At 39.8% G+C, this 18,579-nt stretch overlaps 1 protein-coding gene across 1 annotated transcript in view; it reads right to left on the bottom strand.

Annotated features, from left to right (window-relative positions):
• The window catches only part of LOC103480213 (mitogen-activated protein kinase kinase kinase 11), a 43,906-nt gene that overhangs the window by 15,162 nt on the left and 10,165 nt on the right, over nt 1-18,579 (bottom strand). Inside the window, exons 2-4 of the mRNA XM_081599141.1 lie at nt 7,698-7,878; nt 3,426-3,574; nt 2,438-2,613 (exon numbers count right to left, since the gene is read on the bottom strand). Coding sequence (XP_081455267.1) covers nt 2,438-2,613; nt 3,426-3,574; nt 7,698-7,878 — 506 coding nt within the window. The remainder of the gene's footprint in view (nt 1-2,437; nt 2,614-3,425; nt 3,575-7,697; nt 7,879-18,579) is intronic.

Below are 18,579 nucleotides of genomic sequence, written 5' to 3' on the forward strand. Positions count from 1 at the left end.
AAAAACAGCTGAAATAGCTAGCCGTAAAGCTACTTGATGCACTATTAGCCAACGTTTGCTAATCAGCCAAATGCTAAGTTCAGTATCTTTACTTTAACAGTTCAATGTTGTTTTTATTGATGCCTCAATGTTTTATTTGTATAATATTCATTTTAGAATTGTTTTATGTTATTTTTTTTACGTGCACCACTAACACCTGTATATATGTATTTACAGGCACTTTTATTTTTTAATAGTTTTTCAGTATTTTTTCTGTGTACTCCGGCAGCCAAGCAACAATATTTCATTGCCAAATTCACATAGTTTCACTAAAGAGCACACAATAACATACGTTTACTTCTAGGAGCTTACACTACACATGGTGTAGCTGAATTAATATACATTTACTTTACAAGTACCACCTAGTTTGAATAATATTTACCTTCATAATGTTGCCCAGCTTTTCATCAATGCTCTTCCCCAGACCAGAGAAAACAACAAGTAAAGCTTTTAAACTCTTTCTAGCTCTCCTTCTGGACTACTGTTAGGAACGGTCTGAAAAACAACCTGAGCTCCCAATAAACAACGGCTTTACAACCTCCAATATATCCAGAGGTAACGTGTGTTCTTCATAAAGCCCAGCAACAACATTACCGGCTTAAACCGGAGCTAACTTTTGCTTTTAGTTCGATGGCGCTCACATTAAAATGCCAGCTCAGAGGAGCAGAAATATGTGCCGTTCCGCCAGTAAACGTTCAAGGCGAGGCCCGTTAAACACCAGTCCGAGAGCTCGCACAGAGGCCATCATTTTTAGGTTTCATTTGATGTTTTCAGCTCAAAGTACAACAAATAACCGAGGCTTCAATCAAGAGAAGAGCTGCCTGTCTCGAAGGAGTTGTGTGACTTACCGAAACATCTGTATAAAAAGACACGGTGGAGCTGAAAAGAGAATGTAGTAAAAGAAGAAAAAGTAAAAGGTTTGATATGTGAACCGTAATATGGCTGACACTTCTGTCCTGACAGAGAAAGTCCAGTAGGACTTTCAGTTTTCAACACATGGAAATAAAATATTTCCACAACTGAAGAGAATATTGTCAATAGAAAGGCAGCAAGTTTATTACCAAAATGACATACGTTGCAAGAACAAATTTGTAGATTCTAGTCAGGTTTTTTTCCCCATTACTTGATATTTACACTCAAATATTTCCTGTAGCACTTTTTAAACCATGGGTCTCATTTTTTCAGTCTTCTTCAGAGAGAGTTTGATTGATATGATTAATTTCAGCACGTATAAATATACTGTTATCAACAAACTGCATTCTTGCAGTACATATTTACACTTAACTGGGTTCTCAGTAGGGCTGCTACTATGATAATGCCAGTGATGTGACCTGCAATAAGTAGGAAACTCAAAAATGTTAATGTCTTTCTACTTTAGGTACACAAGTAACTCCTCCAAAGTGCTTGCTGTACTAATAAGATTAATTAGTTAATAATAGTGCCCCTTTGGCTTTTATTCTGCAGTTCTTATTTTGAAAAGTAGATGGCACTTCAGGCAAAATCTGCTCATATTCAGTAACAGGCAGTAGAGGAAGAGTCTCTACAAGAAATGCATTGCTAATGCTAACTACAATATTTGGCCTACAAACATTGTAGTTAAAAAATAATTTTAAAACATTAAAAAATAATTTTAATTATTTTTACTAGGGTTTTTTAGGCATAATTTAGTGATGGATATTCTTCCTGTGTTTTAATTCAGCCATAAAATCAACATATTTTTAGATACTATTCTTTGTCGTTCTTATTTGCTGAACGCATGTGCTTCTGTCACGACATCCTGAAATGGAAAGTACACACAAGGTAACACAAAACTTAATAAGGCCAGATAAGGTAACTATCCACCATATTGAATCAGTCCAATTCTATACTTTGTACAATGAGTGATGTCAAGCCTTATTATTTATCTTACATCCATTTAGAGTTCCTAATTACACTTTCTGTACCATTTAAAAGGTTTGTTGCAGTTTATTTTTTAAATGTCTGACCAAGGTAGAACACCTATTGTTTTTATCCGTTTCGGTTTCTTTATTATTTATTTTTCATTAGCTGTTCTGATCCTAATTGCACTGACTGAACAAATTAAAATTGTGTAGTTTTTACAAGTTTGACCATGCTTGTGAATCGGTTGATGGGTTTAAGTTCTTTACTGGTGTGGTAACTCAGTACATTTATGTCTGTGTTTAAAATAACAAAAAGAAACTTTTTTTAGTTATTTCAGCGCTGCCTTTTGTATCGTATCAGAATTGAATGATACTAAACCTCAGATATCAGTATCGGTACAGAAAGTACAAAAAATGTATTGGTGCCTTCAAAAGGCCAACCGTTCTTCCCCTCATTATGATGTACCACCAGCTAATGTGTCAGCTGGCGCTAGCTGAAGTCTCCGCCAACCTCTTACCTTCTCTTTGGCCCGCAGTTCGTCAAACATGTCCTGGATCTCCAGTTTCCAGTCATCCTGCAGCGAGTGAAACGACTCCTGCGGCATCTCCTCCTTCACCTGCTGCTCCAGGGCGGTCAGCTGCGTCAGGATGGAGCCAAAGTCGGGCCGTCGGTGAGGGTCCTGGTCCCAGCATTCTGTCACACACAGACAGGCAAGCGTGTCCGTAACAAACTGTATTGCACATTAATGCCCAAAAGACAAATGGAAACGCCGATAACCCTGAGAACACCAGATCTGTGTTTGACCTCGGCTCGTTGCAGCTGCCTCCTGAAGACGGTAGAGAGAATCTGACGGATTCAGTAGTTCCCAGAACGGTTTCACTTCTTTTCCTCCAGAAACGAGGAAGTCGCTTGCTCAAAACGCTTCAACTCAACAGCCGTCAGATCAGATTTTTACAACTTAAATTAGGCCCGGTGACTCATTGAGACGGCTAGTTCTGCACTGGAGAAATTTTAATGGAGATCCTGCCGTGTCTGTGACTTTTATTTACACGCGATCCAGGCGTTTATGCCAGCCGATTCCACAGATAAGCTGATCTCTTATTGAGAGGGTTCCGCCTAATTAACCTGCTACGAGGGAGTTTGGCATCATTTGCTGTAAAACTTTGGGCACAGTAATAATAAAACAAATCTATTAATTAAACAATCATCTGGGGGCCAACAGTGATTTAGAGTTGCTGTTTTTTTTCTTCAATAAAGAAAGATGACAAATAAAGCATAAAAAGGTATGTTATACCAAAATATTCAAGTATTTTTTCTGTTAAACAAGAGAAGAAAAAATTGCACAAGCCATATCCAGAACACACTTCCTCTTATTTTAAAAACAACACATTGATGAATCTGTTTTCTCTCTTTTAAGTGCAGCTTTGTGGAAATGACAAAAACATTATTATGTGATTGCTGCAATGATGAATCAGTCTCAACAACTAAACGGGAAAAAAGCCCACCTGACATGAGCTGAGCGAAGGGTTCGGGGCAGGTGGAAGGGATGGGCAGGGTCAGCTTGTTGACGGCGACTCCGTAGGCGACGGCAAGACCATCGATCCCTTTGTAGGGGGCCTCCCCGGTTAGCAGCTCCCACAGCAGGACACCGTAGCTGGAAATGGGAAAAAAAGAAAACCACAGTTTGCTCAGAACAAAGATGGACCATAAAAAGAAAAAAAAGAGGTAAGGGTGCACCAATTGCAGGTTTCTGGCTGATTGACAATTACGAGGTTCAGATTTTGGCTGATACAGTTTTGTTGTTATTTTTGTCTGAAATGTTGCTAAATATAGTAGGTAAGATCAGTGGATAAGATCAGTTTTACATGCAATCGGCCGATTACTGATCTCCCAAAATTAAGAAAATCTGGGCTGATTCATCAGTGCACCACAAAAGATAAAAGCAAAACTCACAAGAATTGTAGAATATATCTCCTTCAAAAATTCTTATTTATAAAACGGATACATTTGCAGAGTGGTAGAGAGATTAATTCTCTCTCTTTCAGCTTTGTTGTTCTGTTTGATGTAAGCAAAATTTATTAAAACCAAAAAATATTCTGCATATTTTATTGTGAAGCAGTTATATAATTGTGAAGTGGAAGAAAATGTTCTTTGGAAATAAAAAAATAAAAAAACTAGAAAAAGAAAAAGTGGCATTGTTTTCACTTCTAATACCCCTAAATAAATGGTAAGATAAATAATAAGAAAATAAATGTGAAATTATATACAACTTCTTTTTTTAATCTCAGATTTTCAATAAAATAATTTAAATTTTTCACTTTTTTTCCCCAAAGTTCCCCCTCCCCCCTCCCTTTTCTTATTCTTTTTTTAAACCAGAACTTTAACTTTAACTTTCTGTAAATAAACATTAATAAAGACGTTTCATGAACATCCGACAAATTATGATCCCACTGTAGCACATAAAGGCAGCAGAGAAAAGCAAAACGAGTCCTTGGAAAATCCCGCTCGACAACAATTCCAGCGCAACAGGAAGAGCCTGTGACCCGATAAATACTACAGCTGGAACAGGAAGTGAGGTTGTAGTCCATGGTGTACACGGAGTGGGAGGAAACTGGCAGATGTAACACGACTCCTGGTTCAACGACTACGGTGCTTCTATCTTGAAAGAGAAACTGCTGAAAGATAAGATGAACAAAAAAAAAAACCATTCTCCGTTCTCCACACAAACAAAGCTCTAAATGAGGAAGCAGCTGACTCACGCTCAAACCGGACCCACTCAGAGCCAAAACAAACTGTAGGATTGGTTCTTATTAAAGAGAAAAATAACAGAAAAATACAACAAATAGACAAATGACATAAGAAACTAATTAAGTGTTTTAAAAAAAGCTGCAGCTTACTTAATTTATAAAGGTGTTTACATGAATAGTGACTAATGGCATTATTGAGAAAGCATTTAAACCTCTCTATTATTTTAGACATCATCTGTGTCATGTTTATTGGTCCATTCCCTTTTTAAAAGTACATCTTAAGTGGTTATTTAGACTGTTAGCTTCTGTGGTGTGCCGAAACTGTTCCTGCCGTATTTGATGTTTGACCAATTAAAATAGGCAGTTAGAAGCACCTTTAGAAAGCTTTTAGGTGTTAAGGTATTACAGTCATTCGCAAATTCTAAGGGTCCACTGTGTAACAAATGGCAATCGTCAACGCAACATCAGTGTGTGCAGTATTTAAATCTCAAAGGCTTGTGTGAGAGCAGAATATTTGAATCGTCGGTATATTTGTTGACAATGTTTTCAACCAGCTGGACACGCGCAAATTTGTAATGGAAACGCAGCTATTGTGAGAGAATCTGATCACTGATCACGTGTAAAAAATAACGTGTTACGGTTTCACTGAAAATCAGCTCAGTGTAAACAAGGCCTTATGTTTTAAGTGGCAGAGATACAACAGTTCACAGAGAAAGAAAAAACTAATTTTCATCAGCATCCCAATTAAATATTTTCCTGATATCACGAAGCCCTGAAGAGGTTGAACCAAACCTGTAGTCAAATGGAGCGATCAGTCACTAAAACAGAACAGGTGGCCACCCAGCCATGAGTTACACCTAACTATTCGATGACAGTGTGACACAGCATCTATTTTAGTCCCAAGCAGCACACAATCTGATAACAGCATAGACACTGGGCTCGCTCTTGTGCAACCGTGATAAAACCCCGTCATGACAAACTGATGCAATGGAGCATCATGCTGGATGAACCACATGCTTACAAAGCGCCAACAAGTCACGCATGATGAACACAAACAGACAAACAGGGAGAGTTTCCTTTTTGTTTTTAGAGCGAGCACAAAGGCTTCAGCACTGCATCTTCAGAAGACGAAGCGTGGCGTAGAGGACTTGGATCACCCACACCGTCAATTAGCCCTCGCCCGGCCCTGACTGAGTGCGCTCTGAGGGCCCCGCTGCGAGGAGAGCACAGGGCCGCCGCCTTTTTGTTTTTTATTTAGTCCCTTAATTACAACTTCCACACGCTGTGTGACTGCGCAGAAAGAAAGAAAGAAAGAAGAAGAAAGAAAAAAAAACGGCCTCGTCGGCTCGCACCCAGAGGCGGCCGTCGGGTTCCGCTCCAAAAATCTGGAGACGAGCAGTCGAGGACAGATGAGAAAGAATACCAGAACAAAGATCGGCCTTCGATTTTTTTGTTTTTCCCCCAAAGAAAGGCTGTTTCTTACTTTGCTCTGCAAATGCAGACGCGTCGCCCCGTTCTCTCGCTGTTCGTGTTAAGACAGCAAGAAAGAAACTGTGGATAAACTAAAAGAAAATGGGGGAAAACTGTAAACTTATACTAATTAGGGGTTTTCTTTGATAGCTCCAGCATATCGAGATTCTGCTTAGACGTTCTTTTGAATGTGTCCTAAGAAAACACAGGGAGGTTAGGGTGACAATTAAAGCAAAGCATATGAAAGTAGAAGTTTAATCTCGGCAAACAAATCTTGAGAATGACTCATCGATTTACAAAACTACAAATCTTTCTTCCTACTGCCAAGATGAAGACTTTGTGTTTACGTCCATCCAGATTCCAGTTCTAAAACACCACTTTAAGAAATCTCAGTCATTACGATAAACCCTAAAACCATAATCAGGGGATTCCGGTTATAGTGTGTAGATGTGGCTCCACACACACACACACACACACACACACACGCACACACCAACACTAAGCTATTCCCAGATAAAGGGCCGCGGTCAGGTCTGGTGTGAGGCCTCCTTCTCTGTCTATAGCAGAGACAATGGGACAGTGTGCAGTACATATGTCTCACAACAAAGCACAGAGCAGGCCTTTGAAGGGAACGCCGTCACATGGTCACGGTGGCCTTGTTGTAATCCATCACACTGCCTCTCCTTCTCTTCATCAACAAGTCTCCAATTACAACTTCTATCTTTTTTTTTCTCCTCCTACCAAACCCCCAACTCCACTAGTTCAAGCTCTACAGATGATTGAAAACCGCCTGTTGGACACAAACAAAAACTTGCAAGCCCCTTCGGCACTTCTGCAAAAGTTGCTGGGACATGCTAGCATACTCCTCGCAAAAAGTATACAAAGTATCTATCGGAAATCAAACATGTTTTACATTTTTGTCAAACTACAAGCACAAAACGTGAAAACCCACCAGGCTAATGCTAGGTTAATAACTGCACCTCTGCGCGGTGTAGCAGCGCCAGCGCCTCCAAACTTTTGTAAACTTTTGGGAGAATACTGCACCAACGTATGCATGAACTATAAAAGCCACAATACTTTTAAAAGCACAGTTATATAATGCACTGTAAGAACACAAAATCTTACCAGGTACTTTTGGTTTAGTTTCTAGTGCAAATATCTTAGAGCACATTAAATAAGACAAAACTAATAACTTTTCAGCAAGATATCGGAGCTTATTTTACCTCAATAATTCCTTAACGTTCAAGAACACGAACTAGTACCACTGGCAGTTTATTTCACTTTCGGGAATAATGTCACATTATAAGGAAAGTAAAGTAGAACTTGAACATCATTCAATATTACAAAAAATATTTTGATAAATATTTTGATAAAGCAAACTGAAAAGTTGTTAGTTATGTCTTATGCCAAGTGTACCAAGATATTTGGACAATAAAACGGTGTCCTTAAGCCTGAAAGTCTCCTAAAACATTCTTCCTGTCATTAAGCCAAAGTATAACAAAAATTCCTCCCCAAGAGGAGTGGATGTGATGTTTCGACCACAAGTGTGACCATGCTCACCTCCAAACATCGCTGCCCTTGGAGAAGGTGGAGGACTTGATGACCTCCGGGGCCATCCAGGCGTAGGTTCCGGCCGTGCTCATCTTTGTGGTCTTGTGCCACTCCCTCGCCAGGCCAAAGTCAGTGATCTTCAACGTCAACCCCTCCATGCATTCGTTCTCTATGGGCTGAGCCAGCAGGACTGCAGAACACCAGGACGGGTAGGTAGGAAAAGGAAGGAAGAAAAAAAAATGGTTTGTTAGACAGAGGCATTGTGATCTTACATTTTGATAAAACAACTTTAGAGTGATTTTGTCCTGTAACAGCAGATAAAAATCTAATTTGGCTGAGATTATCATTCAGAACATAGATTCTCAGTTTCTTTCTCACTTCCTCTTCCTCTTCTTTTCAGCCCACTATGATCCAGTCACACACATTTAAGCAATTCCTGCGTCACACTTCACTTCACTTTTCTGTTGTAAATATATTCGTCTTCGCCCGCCAAAATTCGTCAGCGCTCCTGTACATGGAGCGAGGTGCTTCCATTGTAAGCATTGAAAATACAATGCTACAATGGGAGCAGGCTAGCTATGCTAGCTACATAAAGAGGAAAAACACAATCAAAATCAACTTGCAGAATTCAGATGACTTCTGGATCATAAATATTTTTATTTACATATGGACACTGGGCAGTATGGGCATTGAATTTAATTCCGATATTTTGTGTTGTGTATTGCAATGAGCATAAAAAGGATGTCATTACAAAATTACCCATTTATTTTTGGCTGTAAATCTATGATTTCATGCCGTCAAAACCTTACAAACACAAATATTGCTCTGAAAATAAAACTTAACGATAGCAAAGCAATTTTATTTAAAAACAGCCACAGCTGCACATAACAGCAAACTATTAAGATATGACATAAAAGATTAAACAACAAATCAAGCAAACAAGGTCACGCAAAGTCTCATCACCTTTTGAAAGCCAAAGAATTTAAAAAAAAATTGGTTTTAGGAAGAATTTTAAAAGCAGAAGAAAATGATTCTCTCCTTCATTAAAATGATTGTATCACAGTTGAGGCCTTGTCCACTGTCAGCTAATCAACCAACTTTGATTAACAGTTGTTTTTTTTTAAGTTTAAGAAAATTCAGATTATGCACAACGTTCTGATGAATAAATGGGAATGAACTTGTAATGTATTCATTTTAAAAACCTCCATCATCTACAACACTTATTTTCCTTTTAAAAAAAAGAAACATATATAAAAAAAATCATAAAACCAGTCGAAGTAATAATAGCAGGTCAGAAAAATAAATGTTTTAATTTCTATTGATCTTTGTATTATTTTTGGGGTTTATTCTGTTCCCGTGTTTGGTCCATGATGGGATGTTTCCAGTCCCTACAATATGCTTCAATGAGACAATGTCAAGATGATATTCTCAGAAGTTAGCCACTTTTTTAAACAATCACCATTAAAGAGATCGTTAAAAACTAAACATGTCTAACATTGACAGCTGTTTTAACCCAGAATGTGCTCCGCCTACTTGGGCTCAGAAGGTTTTGCTGCCTGGACAGATCTGGCTGTTTGGGCTTAGAAAGCTTCAATACTACGGACAAGCTTTAAAACTCTCAGCTCGTTGAATAATGACTCACAAAAAATACCCTCAAACACAGGGTTTTCTCTTAAGCAACAGTTATTTTGAAACTCTGGGAGAGATAAGGACGGTGTTGAAGAATTCATCCCAAAGGACAAAATGATAGATTTAGAAGGAGAGCACAAACACAAATGTCAACATTACAATCAGGATCCTTGACCTAGGTCTGCTTTGCACTAGAAACTGATGACTGAGTCATAGTTAAAACTTTAGGTGCAAAGCTACAAGCTAAGGTCTAAACTTAGTAAGATTAAGCATGTTTTCCTAAAGCAACCCACACTGTGTGTGTGTGTGTGTGTGTGTGTGTGTGTGTGTGTAGGTGGGTGTTTGTGTGTGTGTGTGGGGCAGGGGGGTTAGTGGCAAGTCAGGATCATTGATCTGCTTGTTTCCTTATGCAGCCTGTTGCTAAGTGGCCCTTTACAACAACTACTTTAATGAATCAGAACATACTGCATCCGATTTCCAGTAAGCTTCATAGCACTGAACTGGCGTGTTAACATACGTCATTTACAAAAAGGTTAGCGACTGGGTAAAATTTAAATCTCCAACAGAGTCCATGCCTCCTGTAAGCAATCATTCCTCAATAACAAAGCTCAGACCCTCTGTACAAAGCAAAACATAGAACAAGGGGCTCCTTTTCACCAGGCTAACCCCAAAGTATCACGGTGTGAAAACACAACAGCATTGAAAACTGTAAATCTGCAACCATCATGCTCCATGTTTAGTCAACTGTCAGCTTGTCCAACACCAAAGCAAGCAAAGGGACGTAGAGCTGATCCTTGATGTTCTGCCTCCTACAGCACACCTGTCTCACGTCTCTTATGCGTGTCCTGCATCACAATAACAAACTTCTCTGCCACTATAGACCTCCTCATGCAATATCACAACTCCTCCATTGGCACCCGGTCATACACTTTCTATACATCAACAAGATCTAAAATCCTGTCTGACAAGATCCAAGATCAACAAGATCCAGCTCCCTCTGGCCTTCTCTGTACTTCTACATCAACAGCCCTAAAGCAAAAGTTGCATCTGTAGTACTCTTTCAGAGGCAATGTTTGTCTTACGGATTGCTTTTCAATATCAGTAAAAAAATATCCTACAGGAGACTTGTCCTTAAAGATGTGCCGATGGTCAGTGTTGTGCAGTCCTGACATGGAAAGTCTCAGTAGAGAGAGTCTAACGCCGAGTTTGCTGCTTGACAGTGACGCTGGATCACATGTCTCAAAGCGAGCTAGCGAGTGGCAGTGGTGTCCTTCTTCCTCTTTGCTGACAGACCGGTCATCGTTCAGGGCACGACTTGCTGTCAAACTCGCAGATCAGAAGCGGCAAAGTATCACTCATTATAGGGAAGTAGGACTCCAGCTATTTGGAGTCACTTTCCGACTTTCTGCACTTGGCACCTTCCCCCGCTCCTCCTACCCTCCCTCCCGTCCCCCACCATTTAAACTTCAATGTAAAAAAAAAAAAAAAGAAATCGATTTTGTCCAGACTCTCTTCACACATTAATATGAGTTTCATCTTTTCTCGTTGCATCTCTCGAACTCCCTTTGTGTCACTTGTTCAGATATCCTGTGCTGCGCCTCATAGCCCAGAGGCAGGGACTTTGACGTCACAAAGGAATGCATCACAAGAAGTTGTGTTGTCTGCTGTGTTTGTGGGAGCTTTGAGGGGCGATGAAGAGACTTGGGTCTTTCACAATCTAATTTCAAGGCCAATTTATGCACCCTGTCCCAACACTATACATTAAAAACTGAAAGACATCTTTTTTTTAAGCCTCCCCCAGTGTTTTCTGAACTTTGAGCATAAAACAAGTCATGTTATTTTTGTAAACACGTGTTAGGAGAGGTCACATGAGTCCAGAGAGGCAGACAGGAAGAGATCAGGATGTCAAAGACTGATCACCCAACATTTGTTTCCTTACAACATCCGGAGGGGGGGAATTTTATTTTAAAAAGAACACTCAGTACACTGTAAAGATGGCTTGATGCGGTTCTGATTGTGAAAAAAGTATGTTTTGGTTGGGTTTTTTATGATAAATTAAGACTTAAAATGTTTGTTCGAATAAAAGAAAATCATTGAAGTGAAATCTCTGAGCCCATCTTTCCTTGAAATAAAGAGATCGAGAGAGACAAAAGGAAAATTCTGTTCATTTTCTTTATTAGAAAAAGTCATACATGACAAAGAAGCACTTTCCACTTTACAATTTTTAGCCAAGTTACCAAAATGTGGACACTACTCACTTGAAATTCAAAGAAAATACATTGAAGTTTCCCCTTTTAACCAGAACCATCTTTTTAAATGTTAACAAGCTGGTGTTGTTTTGTGCATGGAAGCTTTTCAGCCAAATTGCAGACTCAACTCTTTATAGTACCACCAATCAAAGCAATTGATCTCAATGACTGAGTCTAAGGAGATCAACTCGTTTACTGCTGTGAACGTTTCTAGGAAGTTGAATACAGTGGCCCAGTGTGTGAGAAAAAGATGCAGCTGAAGAGTTGAGCATGAGTGCACGCCGACAAAAAGAAGAAAAAGTGAAGACCAAACCCCAGAGGTGCTCTGGTGAGACAGCTGAAGCATCAAAAATCGTCGTTCAGTGTCTTTAGCGGTACATCCGAGTCTAATCATAAAGTCTCAATAGAGGTGAGAAAGAATCCTCTTATGCTCCTCTGTCATTCTGTTCAGTAATATTAAAGCTTGTAAAAAAATTAAAAATAATAGACTACCATTGATGCATCTTAAAAGCGATCCTAATAGCAGGAAGCACATGGTCTACCTGGTCTCCGAACTAACACGCATGCTTCTGCAACATCTGCGTGCAGCCGGGAGGAGAAGCAAAACACACGCGAAAGCATTTCAGCAATCTCAGCACACATACACACCGCATTCTTCCCCCACTTCCTGAGCTGAGAGAGAGAGAGAGAGAGAGAGAGAGAGAGAGAGAGAGAGAGAGAGAGAGCGATAAAGTGCATCCACAGTTCAGCCCTTGTTCGCCCCCATCCAGCCCAGCCCTCCCCACTCCCACCGTGGATGGCGGCTGCTGCATTAGTCAGCTGCTTACTGGACGGCATGTGGCAACGCACTGTGTCCAAATCAGCCGTTGACCCAAATAAAAACGAAATGCCGCTGACATCGTCAAATCAGCACGGGGAAGTTTTAAAGTGCAAAACAATTCCAAAGGTCCATGGTGAAATAAACTCCTACCTTTAAGGTGATATTTTCTTTGTAGAAAGGCTTTCCAAAATTTCAAATGACATGTCCAATATGGGGTCATTATACGTTGTTTAAGAGATTCCACCTGCATCCTCTGTTATCTCCCACATTCCTTTCATTTTGGGAAGGTGTGTGTGTGTTGCCCAGAGTGGTAAACAGAGACGGAAACCTGCCGTTTCAGAAGTAGGGGGGGGTGAGCAACAGCAAGTATCATCAGCAGATCAGTCTTGCCCAGACAGAACATCGTCCTGATTGAGAGGGGAAACCAACAATGTCACCACAGAGAAACACCGTGACACCCTCTCCATGGCAACGGGGCCTCTGTTTGGTTACTGTTTGCTGCACGGAAACAAGGGAGCATCAGTTGCAGAAGGGCCTCCTACAAAAACGCTGCCCAGACGCAAGCTTGGTGTTGCTGACTCAAGCTAATTACCGCCAATTCCTAGAAACAATCCGAGGCAGAGATCCGGCGAGTGTCTTTGGTTTAAAATGAGCCAGCTGATAAGGCGCGGAAAACCACAACTTCATGATTAAATCTGACATTAACATGAGCAGAATGAAACTTTTAGATCTAAATGTTGGGCTTTTTCTAACGTGACGCACAACCCCTGATATTTGAGGTAAAAATCAGACACCTCTTATTTGAGCAAACACCCATCTTTGAGATACCAGTCCAGCTAAATTTTCCATATATTATTTTTAAGCAACATATTTGTTTAGCTGTGCTTTGCTGAAAGGGAAGGACTTACCATTTCTTAATTTCTCTTTAGCAAAACAACAAAGGTATTATTCCGTTTCAAGTCAAGCAACATACCTAGTTTCTTGTTTTCTCTTCAGAAACTCTTGTGTAATTTTGGCGGGGTGCTCAGGAGCGCAAACCTGCTGAAATATTTATCTTGTGCCAGGCTTGCTAGAGTGAGAGGATGAGTTTGCTTTATCCATCTGCATTCACTGTTAGATCACAAACTACCCAATACCTTTTGAACTCATTCAGCCACATACTGCAACAACCCAGTTCCCCTTGTGTGCATCTAAGTCAACTGAGGTCTTGAGTGTTTTTCTTTTTTGGCTTGTATTGTGCAACATCCCTTGAACCATTCAGTTTCTTACAAAAGAACTAATTGCCATTTATAAACCTTGTTCAAACCATAGTATGAGGCAGCTGCCAAGTTGTTGTACTTGATTATTGTAGGTTAGCCACAGGAGGCCCAAACAGAGCCACATCGCCTTGCTCCTCGCTAATGCCACAACTGTTTTGCCTTTGATTTTCTATCTTGATATTGATTTTACTTTCACCGTTTACATGTTGTTTGGCAGAGGGGGGCGTCCCAGAGGTCCATTGTGACAACTGGAATATTTTTGTGTGCCTCCTGACTGCAGTTGGTGCAAATGTAGTACAGCTGATCCAAAAGGAAACTTATTTTTCAAAATGCTATAATCCTAAAAGGGAAATATTAGGTACAACACAAAGTGTTTTTATCTTTTGTTAGCCATGTTTTTTTGTTTGGTTTTTTTTAGTTTCATGTTAATATTGTAGTAAATCAAGCCAAAAACGTACAGTGACTTTTTACTCAACGGATTTGTTGGGCACACCTGAACATTAAGCTCGGCTAAATACAGCAATGGTTTTAGAAGAAAGTCTTTGTTGCTGGAAATAGACTGAAAACATTTTCCAGGTAGAAAAATATAAAATTCTAATTCAAAAGGTAGGAACTTGTACGCCTTTCTTTAATTAAAACAATTAATTAAAGATTCTTTTAATTAATCTTAATCTGAATATAGTCTTTTTAAGATCTACTGCTTTGTTTTATGGAAACGTTTTATAATTAATTTAATACTGAGCATGTAAAAAGAAAATAATTCAAAGTACTGTTTTTTATGTGTGTGTGCGTGCGTGCGTGCGTGCGTGTTTAATTTGAAAAATAAACATGTCCCTGGTGTACTTTCAATCTTCCAATTTTGACCCACAGTACAAAAAGTTGTTTTAGTAGCTTTTTCCATTAAACCTTTATTTATACAGGTAAATCTCATACTGTACACAAAATTACAACATGCTAAAACATGTTAACTCATTAAAATCCATGTAATTATATTGACAAGATAGGTCTGGAATAAAAGCCTATAATTCAATTAAGCTGCAGAGCTTCAGGTCCTGTTGTAATTAGTTTCAATAGCCTTTATGTTTGTCAGCATTAAGTACCAATTTCAGATAAAACAAAAGTGACTTAATAATTCAAAAGCAGCCCGAAGACAATCAAAAACAAGGCCAAAGCAGTTTGCATGACAGCAAACAACTGTGTCATCAGCATAGTTAGATGCACTAGGCAATTTTATTTTTAATTAAAATTGCAGAGTGCAGGACCCAACACAGAGCCTTGAGGCACACCGTAATTGACATCAAGATAAGAGGAACAATTGTGGAATTTAACAGGTGCTTCCCACCAGAGAGGTAGTTTGAAAACCAGCCAAAAGCCCATTGAACAGTATCAAAAAGACTGTCATAACAGGCTATGATACAGTGCCAAAAGCTTTTTGAACATATTATAGTAGATACAGTGGTGGTAAGGTAGTTCAGTATTCAATAAACTGCAAAAAAGTTATTTCATTACCAGAACCATTGAGAAAATGTTTATGCAACAAGGTTTATTGAAAAGGTTGTTTTCAATAAACCTTGCGTAAATGGATGCAAGTTGAAATAAGCTGCTTTGGAAGGTGCCAGTGTTTGTTGGATGTTATATACGGTTAATAGAAAGCAATAAATCTAATTATTTAAGCATTATTTATAGATCAAGGGCAGATTGCTTGTATATTTAAATTTTGTTTCATCCTGAACACAAAATACCTGAACATTAACAGATGACACCAACACTCTTCCATTTAAAGTTTTTGTATGATGCTCAAGGCAGTTTGTCCTATTTGTTTTAAATTACAGAAAACGTTACTGCAGAGCTGTGTAACACAGACTGCTCTACCTGTTGCAAATTAACAGATTAAAGGAGTGTTTCGAACTAGTTTTTTAAAGAAAATTGTTAAAATAATAACATACTGTCTCAGATACATTTTCAATTTATGCAAAAAAGAGGCACCATCAAGAATTTTGCTGTTTTTTATATTTCTTAAAGACAAACCAACTAAAATCTGGAACAGCAAGCCAAATCTCTACAAAACCTCACTAAAAACCCAAGTTTTTTCCAATGGAATCTGTATGGCGAAGCATCGCTTTGATATTTTTATCAAAGCGATTGCCTATTTACATGAACTACGGTCCAGGTACGTGGTTTACGGCAAAATCTGAGTCCATCAAAAACATTAAAACTGTAGCACAAAGAGCAAAATAGAGGATCACCACCTTGCTCAAGGACGTGTGACAGAGCGCGGCCGGAGCTCAACATATGAAATCATAGTCATCTTTAAGACCCAAACGTCAGCACTGTGCCTCTTCACTCTGCACCTCGTTTAATGATCTTCACTCCGTGGACAGAGCTACATCTGGAGCCGGGTCTCCATCTCTAGCACATTCTTCTCTACATACTGCATTATTCCTCACCTCTTCGTCTCATTTCCAATGAGGCTATTCCTCCAACGGCAACTTTATTAGGTACGACTTTTGGTTGTTAAACACACACACATGCAAATATGCCATCCACACATGCCAAACTAATTGAAAAACCTTTTCACCTCCTCGTCCGTGGTGGCACTGCACCAAGAGCTACTGAAGGAAACGACACAAAAACCTCAGAAAGAGAAATGGACGCAACTTCCTTCTCAATGAAATGTAAACAAAAATGGTGTCGCATTAGGTTTTAGCGGTTGTAGGATTTTTCCTTTGCCTTTGGTAAAACACCACAAAACATTTCTCCCGTTAACGCTAGACTCACAAGTTTATTTTGGTTCCATTGGCCCGCAGCTGAGGGTTTTTAGACGGACAAGTGTTTGAGCGAACTGAACTTTCTAGATAAACTGACTAGACCGGACTAAAACAGGGCTGGTGTGAATGCACCCTAAATGTCACCACGATAGTTATCGCTGTGCGTGATCTCTTCTACCTTCTTCCCTCTTCCCGCTGCACTCGTAGGCGAGAGCAGAATCCAGGCGGGGTGGAGCGGATGGGGCGGGGGGCTTTCCCCAGGAAGAACGGGCGCTTTGTCCCGTGAGGGACGAGGCCATGGGCTGACAGAAAGTCTGGCAACCCCTGACCAGGCAGGGGAGTGAGCGAGTGAGAGAGGGAAGGAAGGAAGGCAGAGCTGCGGGACATAATCATAGCTGAGAAGATGTCAGCTCACAGCGAAACTAGCACTTGCTCTGCTGGAGTTTTGTCTTCGCTCCACTAAGTTGCACTCCGAGTGCCGGGTGGTGTTAAGCTGCCTCAGGGAGTTTAAATAGAGGGAACAGGGACAAACTGAGTGGTTTAAAATAAGCAGAAGATTTTAGAATCAATCTGATGTTACCCTTGTGGGGGAAAAAGTGGGAATGAAATTTAAATAATTTTCATATTCGGTCTGAAATCCCTGAGCAAAAAACAAATAAAATAAAAAAATCTGGATCTGTTGCAGAATATCCGTCTTGTGTTTTCAAAGGGAAAGGAAGGGGGGTGGGGGGGAGAGAAAAAAATCTTGTTTCCTGTAAGACCCTCTTTGTTCAGCTGCTTGTTTGGTCTCCTCTATCTAGTTTGCCAATTTAAGTGTGGTCTAAATCCATCACTCAATGTTGCCCCGTGTTTAACGTGGGCAGTTCTGACAAGCGAGCTTTGTTTTCTCTGGCTAATGAATCCAGCCCAATCTCTCAGCTTCAAACCATTTCTGGACGCATCGATCGGATCGTAGCCAGTTCTCGTGGACAGGCAGGACGAGCAGGAGGGTTTATAACAAGGAAGCAGAGCGGGTTGAGGTCGCAGATCTCGGATGTTGTTAGAAATCAGTAGCGGGCAAAAAAAAAAAAACGAGATTCAGGAAGGAAAGGTGGGGGAAAAGAAGTACAGAGGGAAACTGTCTTGTTCTCACCAATGCGACCACCAGAATTCAACGTTTAATCAATACGCAACATAGTTTCCTGTTTAGAAGCAAGTCACATTGGTACATACCATTCAAAACAACACCTATTAGCAAAGTGAGAAAACAGATGTACCGATTTCCTCAATATTGAAAGATCAGCTGTCGGCCAATACTAACGTGTGAAACTGATCTCTTATTCCAGTGTAAGATTCTGAAAATCAGCTTCTGTATCCTTTTGCTCTGCCATGAAAGTACTGGTGTGCAAGCTGACAGACTTGCACATCAGGTCATGTCTGAACATGCACCTTTAGTGATAGTCATCTCACCGTTGCCAACTTAGCAACTTTGTAGCTATATATTTAGTGACTTAAGAGACAAGAAAAAAAAACGTTGGTCAAAATCAGAATTCGCAGGTCAGGACAGTTGAGATTTCATAGTCGAGCGTACCGACTGTCCACATTTTTTGTGTTAAATTCCTTTTTTCTGCACAATCTGAGTAGATATTAGCAAGTTTAGCAAGCTAATTAGCTTCCTAGCATCATTTCTTCTCCACCAGGGCAGCCACTCTACACTGTTGGCGTAAAATTGTTGACCTTTGCGTGAACGTGTCTGGGAGTTTGATTCGGTGTTGATCTCTGTGGAGTGACGTATGCCCAAGTATGTGGGGGACATTCTGGACTGGTAAAAAGTGTCACCCAAAATCTGAAACAGTCAGAGTTAAAAAAAAAAAAAGATACACTCAGTGCGCCCAAGCTAAAGATTTGACCATTGAGGCGGCAGTAACGAGCAAAAACAAAAAACAATAAAAATTAGCAACCCACTGCAAGGAAAAAAAAAAAAAAAAGTTCTTCTAAACACAAACATTAAATCCCATTTCCTGCTGTGTTTTGCACTGGAATACATTTAAAACAAGGAAACAGGAAGCAGTTTTTGAGCAACCAGCATTTAACTCTGAGAATGAACTGCAAAACAGGTTTGATGGTCAAATCAAATAAGGAAGCATTGGGTTGTGTCAAACCTCAATGTTCAACTGTTTTTAGAAC

The sequence above is a fragment of the Poecilia reticulata genome, chromosome 18 (genome assembly GCF_904066995.2).
Source record: "Poecilia reticulata chromosome 18, P_reticulata-male-v2, whole genome shotgun sequence".
Taxonomy (NCBI): Eukaryota; Metazoa; Chordata; class Actinopteri; order Cyprinodontiformes; family Poeciliidae; genus Poecilia; species Poecilia reticulata.